Below are 10621 nucleotides of genomic sequence, written 5' to 3' on the forward strand. Positions count from 1 at the left end.
GACAACAGATAACTTAATGAAATTATTGGCTACGATTTACAACATATTTCAGTCTCAAGAAAAGAAAACTATTTACTTATTTTCACTCGGTAGGTATTTCAAGATACGTTACTCCCCGCACAGTAAACAAGCCGGATACAGTGAAAGAAAGTAAGGTTAGACAGATTAAGATTAAACGGAAAACACCTCATTTTATTAGATAGTTTGTAAATAAATGGTTCATACAAAAATATTCAATCGATTGTTGCCCAACTCCATACTATACAAACTAGGAGTCTTTCAAATTTCCCCCTGACTCTCTGTCTTACATAACTGCTTCTTTTTATTTTTTGTTACGATTTTTAAGTTTCCCATAACATTTTTCACGAACGAAATCGTTTGCTTACGATATGATCACTTGAAGCTTGTACTAACCTGTAAATATAATAACTTCCTTTACTTCTGCACCTTTTATTTCAACTGATTTAAACCTGTAACCTCCCAGAAATGATTTACATGAAAATTCTCTCTACGATAAACAGACACAATCCAGCAAACAAGTAACGAGAACGCTTAAAATTATCAGTAGAGATTTTTGTCTTGGTCTATTTCCGAATTCTCTATTTTGCAAGGAAGCGTAAAGCGATTAGAGGAGCGAATGAACAATTGAAGGGTTAAAAATTTCTTTTCATTGTCGGGTGCCTTTTGGTCGGTTAAATATTGCCGTAGCAGTTTTTTTAAGCGCACTATTTCAATAATAAAACTTGCATTAACTTTTAGGAATGATAAAAACTAACACAGAGCAAAGATTATGCTTATGCATTGGTCTTCCTTAAAACGCTCTTTGTAAAAAAATTATACCTCACTTTTCCTAGGTCGCCCTCGTTTTATATCTAAAGTTTATGCCAGTTTTCTCTTTCGATCGGGGTCTGCTTTTGTCTCCTTTTTCATGATTTTATCAGTTTTTTCTTCAGTAAAGGTGACAACGGAAATCGTTTTACGGCGATACGTGTAGCACTGCTGCGGGTACTGCTGGGATTGCATTTGGCTGTCTTGATCTTGTGGTGTGACTGGGTACCAGCTCTCCGTGTGCGTTGGATGAAGATAAGATTCCTGGCTCATCATGATTGGTGGAGGAGACGACTCGTTCATCGACAACCTGTGGTGAGAACACGTTACCAAAAAGATTTGTTATGCAGTGGCTTAACGGTTTGAGTGTTAAACCTCGGATCGAGAGGCCCTGGCTCTAGTCCCGGCCGGGTCATGTGAGTCAATCTCTTACTTGGACTTTCCACGCATCTTAAATTTAACCCTAGACAATAATTTATGGACTCTAAGCGGTCATGTTGGTTTTAAGAAGTACCTTCTCCGCATACTTACTTTACTATAGTGGAGTCCGGTTCTGAATTGTCCTGATCCTGAAAATGTGAAAAACGTAGTTAAAGTAAATTTCCGTTTAAATTTCTGCTTCCCTTTTTTAAACTTTTGGTAGTATCTGAGCTTGGTAGACGTTTTCAGTTACCAGATACAGTCAATAGATGTTATCGCCAATAATCAAATCTCTTGGCTTGAGATAGCTGTTCCAGGCACTCACTTTGTAAAACGGAGCGAAATACTAAAACGGCCCGATATTAGCGCTAGATAGAAAATGAGGGAGGTTTGGGTCGAGGTTTGAGGGAAGTTTGTGGCCCGATGTTAGTGCCAGAGAGAAAATGAGGGAGGTTTGTGGCCCGATGTTAGTGCCAGAGAGAAAATGAGGGAGGTTTGGGTCGAGGTTTGAGGGAGGTTTAGGTTTGGCCCGTATTAGTGGCGGAGAGAAAATGAGGGAGGTTTGGGTTTGGCCCGATATTAGCGGCAGAGAGAAAGCGAGGGAGAGTTGGGTCGAGGTTTGGGTTTGGCCCGATCTTAGTGGCGGAGAGAAAATGAGGGAGGTTTGGGTCGGGTCGTGTCGTATCGTGTTCCTCACGGGTCGTGTTTATTACGATTCAGAAACTTTCGCCACAATAATGTCTCTGTCAGCGAAATTACCTCAGGGGTGTATTCGGTAAGATCTGGCATCTCTAAATCTTGTGGTTCCATCGCGGTGCTGCAAAAAGCAACAATTGCTCATTAGCACATTCAATGACAGAAGATTGACTCAGTCATTATTTTATTACCCGGGGGTCGAAGGGCGTTTTTTGGGGAGAGGGTTCACTTTGTCTTCGGGTGGGGCGGAGGAGGGCTCAAGCGCTGCTGACAAAGTATACAGGGGGGAACATGTGTTACTGTCGATGAGTGGGGTGGGGGTTCGTTAGAATGTTACAGAGCCTTTGGGTGAGTTCAGGTTAATTTAATTGGGACATAGCTAAAATTCTCTTCCCCTACCCCCACTCCGTCGATAAATAATTACAGGTCGTCAATGAAAAGATTAAATTACACTCTTGTGGCAGTCTTGAAAGTCCGAGATCGAGAGACAAACAGTTCTGCAGTTCTGCGTATGGCTGTAAGACAATCGAGTTTTAGATAACTGTAAATTGTGTTTTGATTTGACAAAAACCCAGGAAGACGTTTCAGAGCAAAAGCGAATTAAAAGAATCATAAATTTGTTCTCACAATTTGTTTTCCATGTTTGCAAATAATTCTAGTGCAATGGCGATCCTCTTCATCATCAGATAATTATTGAATCCGCAGATCTGAAAAAAAAACATTGAAAACTGTCAGTAATGCCATGCACAGCCAGGCTAGTAAGCTTAAAATTATATGTAGGTAGCTTTGCATGCTTCAACATATGTATAGAGAAAGAAACAGAGTGCGCATGCACGAAGACTTTTTTCTCTTTTTACGTTAAATTTACCTTAAGGTTGTAAACTGTGCTGTCTTCCTTGGACATCTTCGAGCCAAAACACTGTAAATCGTTTCCATCTACAGAAAGAAAGAAAAACCTAGGTTAATCCAGAATTGGGTAATTTGGTATTATCAACTGAGTTGATAGCGTAAATTGGCCACTGCAAAGAGTTTAAAAGCTGACAAAGAGCTACGCTCGAAACGTCAGTTTTTTTTAAGTCTTTACGGTGGCCAATTTACGTTATCAACTCAGTTGATAAAACCAAATTACCTTGTCATACTCTCCCAACGACGTAGCACCACAGTTTATTTAAAAACTTACCCCACTTAATCCAGAGTTGCTTCGGTTTTTGCTCTTGTCTTTGAGTGATAAAAATACCTCAGGCCGACCAATCTTGACTCACACTAACCAATCTTAACTGACCAATTGCGACTTGGCTGCTCGCGTTTTCCCGCGCTTTACGCCGCTTACGTTGGTCTACTTTGACTTATCGTTGGCTCGTTGTAATATCTACCAGTGCTTTTATTGGCTGTAGTAAGTACATTGGCTTTAACTTTACGATGCCAAATCAAAAATCACTTCATCAATACAAAATCAGGTTCTTTGGAATTAAAGGAGCTAACGATGGCAGTCGCCTCTTTCGAGAAATCTAACTCCATGCACCAAAAGTGCATGTAGACTTTAAATCGACTTTAACCGAAGCCATGAAATTGACTCTAAAATTCAAATTGCTAATGTTCACCAACTCACTTGCTTTAGGCTTTTTCCTTTTGCCAGGACGGTTAATCGCCTCTATTTCTTGCTTTGAGTCCCGTCCTGGGCATGCACAGACTCTGACGTTGACGTAACATCTCCCCAGGACTACGCTTCCGGTTCTCAATAGGAAAATAATATAATTTTCGACTCTTATTCAGGTAATTAAGCTGAATCACTGCCTGCACATCTTGACAAATGTAGTCTAAAATTGTGGATCGGGTCACTTTGTAATCCGTGTCAATCTTCACCGTCTTTGGTCTTTGGAAACCAGTCATTATACATCGCCTGAGGAGGGGGGCAGGGGCTTCAGAGGAATTTTGAGAGGATCACATGGTTTTTAAGGGGAACAGAGGGTAAATCAGTCGTCGCCAAAGGAGATTTAGAGGGGGGGGGACTGTAGAAACTTGATGGCCAATTGACTATCAATGAGGGGGGAGGGGGGTCATAGAAATATTACAGAGCTTTAGGGGTGAGGGGTCAGGTATAATTTTATCATGGCACAACCAAAATCCTCCGACCCCTCTCCCTTTGGTAATAAATAATGACTGTTGCGTAACGTTACTTTGTCACACATGCTTTCAACACAGGTGACTCATAACTTACAGATCTTCCAGGGTAAAGATGACTTGAATAGGTCTCCTATTCAGACCCCCGCAGGAGTTATTACAGATGAAGTAGAACAGTTCATGTACTCCGAGATCATCTGCGTCGTCAGCTGAAAACAATGATTTTCAGTTAGAATGTGTTTGAAACTAAGAAATGACCAAATACAGCTATTCCTAAATAAAACACACTTTTTCAATTTCCAATTTTCAATTTCCATCCTTTACGACCAGTAAGAGGCAGAACTTAAAGGGAATTGTGGATTTTTCACCTGCGTCTGTCCGCGTATAAGACAGCTGACAGGCATACACTTTAGGTTGTTATTCAGTTTGCGAAATCAGTTGTAAGGCTCACCTGAAGCTGGTCCTCGCAGTGGTATCCTGACAGAGTGCCTGGTGGTCTGAGGACATTCCTCGTACTCAGCCTCCTGGTTGTCACAGCGGAGGAAATGTCCCGTCGCTGGGCCTAAGAACAAATGCACCAAGTTGAAGAATTCTCTTAATTAACTTCCTCTGTTATAAGTTTTGCCCAAGAAGAATCTGGAAAATATCATTCAACTGGGTCCAACATTAATTTTTTCTTTCTCACGGTTTTTTCCCGCGCAGAAAGCTGGAGGTAATCTGCTTGAATTCATCTCTGACTCTTGGCGATGTTTACGTTTGCATGGCCTTCGCATCGTATTCACTGAAAAACTCTTCAGAAATTACTACCGCCAAACCCCAAAAACATGAGAAGTAAATTTTTTTCTTACCAGAGTGTTCTGCGGTATGATTTCGACAGCAGCGCACCACATCTTTCGCATGCTCGGGTTGTCTGAACACAGGCATGGCGCGAATAAATGCTCCAGATGGCGGGGGGCCTGGGTAACAAAAAAATGGACCAACATGATATATGCAGTTATTGAAATAAATAAATCAATCAATAAATAAATAAATTGACTACTTATAACGGTATCACTCACCTGTGGTTAAAAACCTGACTGGACAAGGAGTCTTTGACTTAATATACAGCTTCTTCTGACTCACTGAGAACTGTTGAAATACTTCATGTAAGATAAAACAACTTAAAATTTCTTTAGGGATATTTTGAGAACCGGAGAAACAAAGACCTGATTGTCATACAAAAGTTTCGTTTTGAAATAAATATTTCACTGATTAAAACTGTGTTCACGATGTCTAGGAATTTCAAACTATTCTTTATTCGTAATTAACTTGAAAACCTGGTTATTCAACACTTGACACAATAAAAGTTACTTTACTCTCTCATCTCTGTATCTTTTTAAATAAAAGTCGATCAGCTGACGAATTCGTAATTAACTCGCAAACCTGGTAATTCAACACTTGTTACATTAGAAGTTACTTTACTCTCTCTTCTCTATAATTTTTTCAGTAAGAGTCAATTAGCCGAGAGAGAAAATAATTCCCTGGAAAAATTTAAACCAACTTATTCCTTATACTCACAATCCAGTCCGGGTTGGCAACTTTCTTAGGCTGTAAAGAGAACATTCAAAATGACGTGATTAGTAGCGCCTCTAAAAATGGCGACGAAAAGTTAAAAACTTTCTGTTACTTTTGAGTTGCAACTGGAACTAGCTTGAGATAAAAACTGTCACAAATCAGGGGCACAGTGTTACCTGGGTTTCAAGAATCATCCTGAAGTTGAAGTCACCAAGAAACTCATTCCTGAACAAAAAGAAGAAATTTATTGTTTATCGGAAAAATTTCAATCAGACCTGACTTCTGAAGTATGAAAAACTACGATAAATGAGATACGTGTGGAAGATGGAAGAGGTGCGATGCAAGAATGCAAAAAGGAAACTTAGGTAAGACCTGGTTAAATTTCTAGAGTAACTTTCTCATATCCTAGAAAGTAAACAGATGTCATTACTCACGTGCTCGGTGACGTCACGTGCGGCGGGGATAAATTCATGAGGGTATGAGGAGGAAACCTGGGGCTGAGAGGCGTCGGCGTCAGGGGCTCGACGAATTCTGAGAACTCTTCAGTTTCTTTCGTAGGGAGCAACAAGGTTTCAGGCTGAAATAACCAAACAAGGAACCCATCAGTAATTTTTGCATTGTTTGTTTCTACTATCTGCACTTTTCCCCCGGTTTTTTTTCTCAATTTTTCTTTCTGTCTCCCATACGATTCTTATGATTTTAGTTTGGAGAATTCTTACCATTAGCATGCTTAAAACTGTATTTATATCGAAAGAAAAAATTCCTGTTATAATCAACAACTATTCTGGTTCTTTTTCTGCCTTCATCTAAAAGTTTTTCTTTTTTAGAACGCTAATATTTTGAGGTCTTCCCAACTTTGGAGTTAACTTTTAACTACTAAGAAAATTGCGACCTGGCACTTTCAAAACTCGAATTAAGAAGCTATTTTTTTTTTTGCTATGACTGGTTCAGTTGAACAACATTTAACAATTTCGAAGTCCAAGGAAAATATAAGTCAATTCTCTGCAAGTATTTTATAACTCAAATGGGTTCTTCAAGTACTGTTGTACTTCCTCGCAAAAGGATCCAAACTTATCCTTAGTCGAAAAACCTTCTCTCTGTTTCTGTCTAGTTACCATTTACGTGCCTTTTTAATAAATATATTCGCTCCCCTATGTCGAGCGGAATGGAAGAAATGTGTCATAGTTGGTAGCTTGGAAAATAAACAGCTTTCTTTAAGCTAAATTTCTAGTGAAATAACCAATAAAACATCCGTCATCCCGAATGTTTGGCTCTTTTCACTCTGAAAGTTAATCACAAGCTGTACTGGAACGAGAGAAAAGAAAATTTCTAACACGCACTCAATGAGAATCAGAGCTTACCGGATCGTGTGGGTACAACATCGTTCCATGTTGGTGTTCTGTGTCAAGTTGATCTAAAAATTCAATAGATTCCTTGTAAATACCTATAACTAAGTGACAGTTCAATCAAAACACAGTATTTAGCTGTCGCGGATTTCAGAGGACATTGCGCTTTACAACTCGAGTAACTTTTCGCGTGTTGTTTGCATCATTTCAATAATACAAAGAGAAGCGAATGCTGACAAGAATTCGAAGTATGAAATGACGGATCAGTAACGTTGCATCCACAAAACTTGTGCTTTCCTCCCTAAACGAGAAAACTGTTTCTTTCAACAACAAAAAAAGCTGCTTACTAGAAGTGCTTTCACCCTAAGAGCTATTTCCCCATAAAATGTTTTTGGAAATTAAGTTGATTTATGCAAAAATTATTGACGGACCAAAGCGCACGAAAGGTGCCGCGAATGGCACCTTTGTGCGTAGGCTCTACAATCGAGCTCACCCATTGAAATAATTCTCGTCATTTAATTGATTCGAGGCTTATCAGATGGATTAATGATCATCAGACCATTCAGTTCTTAGTTGTAATTGGGATTGAAACTTATATTCTCTTTAGCAATTTCAATGAAAACGTGAGGAGAATTACAACACTCGTCAGCTTAAGAAAGCGCTCGAATAAAAAACCGAGCTTTAAAGACAACGTGAATGATGAGTGACAGATCGTAGAGAGAATTGATAATTTCATCAAACTTCGGTTTGTTGAGACTAACGCACACCTGTTAAATTTCAACACTCGTTCTTAAACAAGGGGCGATTTTAATTGCTGGGAAATTTTCCAAACCTTTTTCTGTCTCGCCGCTCATATAGAAATATACCGACTAAAATCAAGTTCGTGCAATCCGACAATTTCTCAATCGCAAAATAATCAAAATTCGCCCAAAGTGATTGAACGTGCTTAATTATTGCTAACGCCGTAGTTACTTCCCTGTTCAGCGAAATATCTTTGTTACTGTTTTTGTTTTGTTGTATATGAATAAAAAGGCTTATTGCACGAGAGAAAAGAAATAAAGTACAAATATTTACCATCTCTGGTAAGAACTGTCCGATTCAACAAATTTCTCAGTCTGGATACTGACTATGTAAGCTTTTACAAATCTTTTTTCGAAGAATCAAAACAAATTTTCAATCTTTCGGCCATGATATCCATCTTAAGTAAATAAATTCGAATCATTCAGACCATAAGCGATTTTGAGGCTTATCCAAACGCGGGTCTACAGTCAAGATTAGACACCAGATGTAACTGAAAAAATTTAACTGCGAATGCATTACGTTAGCAAGGCTTCTAAATTAATCCTAGGAGAAAAAATTGCAACATAACTTACCTGAACCTTCAACTTTCAAAGGACCTTCGAATTCCCTTAGAAATAGCAAGAACTTAAAATTAATGCAAATAACTTAGAAAAAGTAATCTAAACCTCAGCAAGTTGCGCTGATAAGATACATATTAAATTTCTCAATGTAAGTTTGGAAATTGCACGTACCCCGTAAAGTTACATGGACTCGGAATAAACTCTGACAGGACGTACTGATCTGGATAATTCCAGGGAAATGTTTTCATCTCTGCATCGATTTTTTCGACCAGGTTGTACGAGTCACCCATGATTGTCTGAGAGATGAGCTCGAATGCCGATGCACAACTGCAGCGTCCAATTTTCATCAAACTATTTTTCTCTTCCGGGTCATCGTAAATCAATGACACCATTGTATTTTTTCGCTTCCGATGGCTATTATGTCCACGAAGAAAAAATATTATAAAGCCTTTTTTGTGTTTCATTCTAATTTTCTCCTGACACCTGCCATTCAAAAAGCGAACAAGAAAATCACAAAATTATTGCTGGCGGCGAAAAGGTGTTTTTAAATCTGGTCTGTGTCTATCTCTTTTGTCGTCTCTGCTTGCCATTTGAAATAAAATCGTTGTAAGACTCGAACAGAAGTGGTCTCAATAAGAAACGGATGTTTGATAGCTTTTTAAAAGAACAATATAAATAAACAAGTGTGAAGATCCTTAGTTGCTTGTTCGTAGGAAAGAGTAAGCACTTCGCGAGAGAAATGCGTTTCCGAGGCTTGTTTTTCAGAACAATACGAAAGTTAACAATAGCATTTGCCGACCAAGAGAACGTGTTTGTTTTAGATGCAACAATAGGGTTGAAAAGACACGGCAATCTTGCGCCATCAAATTAAAAGGCAAACGAGACTTCAACAAATGTTTTAACTTTCTCAACGGAGAAGCAAAACGAATGACGTAAATTGAAAGACAGATAAGAACAAGCTTTTCGTTAATTTCAGCATCAAGGTCGCAACGAAGCACAAGCAATAAGACAGCCGTAACTTTCTTCGATTAAACAAGCTATTGAAGTTGATAACACCGTAACTCAAAACTGGTTAAAATCCGTTTGAAAATCAGGCTCTAGGGAAGCTAATGCAATATAAATGACAAACGCTGGATTAAGTCTCGTCTATGTTAACATTAATTTGTGTTTATCTTTCGGACAGGAACTAATTGAATCGTTCACAATGGATATATGTTATTAAGGGTTGCATTCAAATTCTTTATCTATAAGCCTGAACAAAAAGAGGGCTGCTAAATTTGATTTTAGATTTATCTATGATCATGAGTACTTGCTTCCATGGTAATCTTAATAGTAATTATGAAATGGGTGTTGTTTGAATCGAGTTGAATACTCAAAAAAACTTATTGTTATGCACAAACTTAAAACACGCCGGTTTCGATGGGAGGAGGTTGGGTAGGGGGGAGGGGAGGGGGGCGCGGGACCTTCACCAAAACTTCAACTAACCCTTTAAAACCTCTCCTTGAAACCGGTGCAAAATGCACTCAATTTTCATTTTCGCAAATCACCAGCTACTCTAAACCCCAATCTATTTATTCACGCGGACTTTCAAAAGGAAAAATCAGTTCCTGAAGTTAAAGGGTTCAGGTGAGTCAGTCATCACAATGAGGCTTCCCTCTCCCCCCCCCCCCCCCCCGTCTCCCCGCTTCACATTTTATATCTAAATGCAGCACGACGCGTCTTAAATTCGCCTCCTGAAGACCTAAAACGAAAGCCTCAACTTACATGTGTAACCATAAAGATTATAACATATTCTCAGAACGAGACGGACGTAAAGACGATGAGTACAGCTGGAGTTTAATGATCAATTATTACAGCCCCGAGGCGCACTTACTTCAACGCTTTGTTTAATTGATTTTTTTTTCTTCTGGAATCACCGCCGAAGCGTCTGAGTGGCAGAGTGTTACATAAATTAACGCATTCAAATTTTCATCAGTTTTGTTTTCCTCGTAGTTCAGTTCATTTGAGCTTTTTAGTTGCTTAGAGTTGTCAAGTGATGCCTATCGTCTCATTTGTAGTGCAACAGCTGTATAGGACACAATTCTATCAAACAAGTAACAAAATCAAACATGTGCGCGCTAATATGGTAGAGACTTAATTTGATAGACAAAAGAGGGTCGATAATTAGGTTTGATTACGGGAGCTTCGTGCTGGAATGACTAACGGATCTTGAACTACGTTCATTAATTTCTATCTGCTCACGTCTGTTTGTTTGACAAAGCTGATGTTAAAATGTCAGAAGGGTTTTTGCGCATT

At 38.9% G+C, this 10621-nt stretch overlaps 1 protein-coding gene across 1 annotated transcript; it reads right to left on the minus strand.

Annotated features, from left to right (window-relative positions):
- Positions 1–165: 165 nt before the first annotated feature.
- On the minus strand, positions 166–8827 carry LOC113685074 (cellular tumor antigen p53). Its single transcript, XM_027202537.2, has 16 exons — positions 8498–8827; positions 8339–8373; positions 6981–7033; positions 6054–6196; positions 5796–5844; positions 5623–5652; positions 5124–5193; positions 4914–5021; positions 4517–4627; positions 4163–4274; positions 3554–3678; positions 2813–2880; positions 2572–2651; positions 2008–2065; positions 1360–1397; positions 166–1138 (listed from the first exon to the last, which is right to left on the minus strand). The coding sequence occupies exons 1-16, from the start codon at positions 8788–8790 to the stop codon at positions 880–882; spliced, it is 1632 nt and encodes a 543-aa protein (XP_027058338.2). The 5' UTR covers positions 8791–8827; the 3' UTR covers positions 166–879.
- Between the last annotated feature and the right edge of the window lie 1794 nt (positions 8828–10621).

This window comes from Pocillopora damicornis, chromosome 8, assembly GCF_964200805.1.
Source record: "Pocillopora damicornis chromosome 8, jaPocDami1.2, whole genome shotgun sequence".
Taxonomy (NCBI): domain Eukaryota; kingdom Metazoa; phylum Cnidaria; class Anthozoa; order Scleractinia; family Pocilloporidae; genus Pocillopora; species Pocillopora damicornis.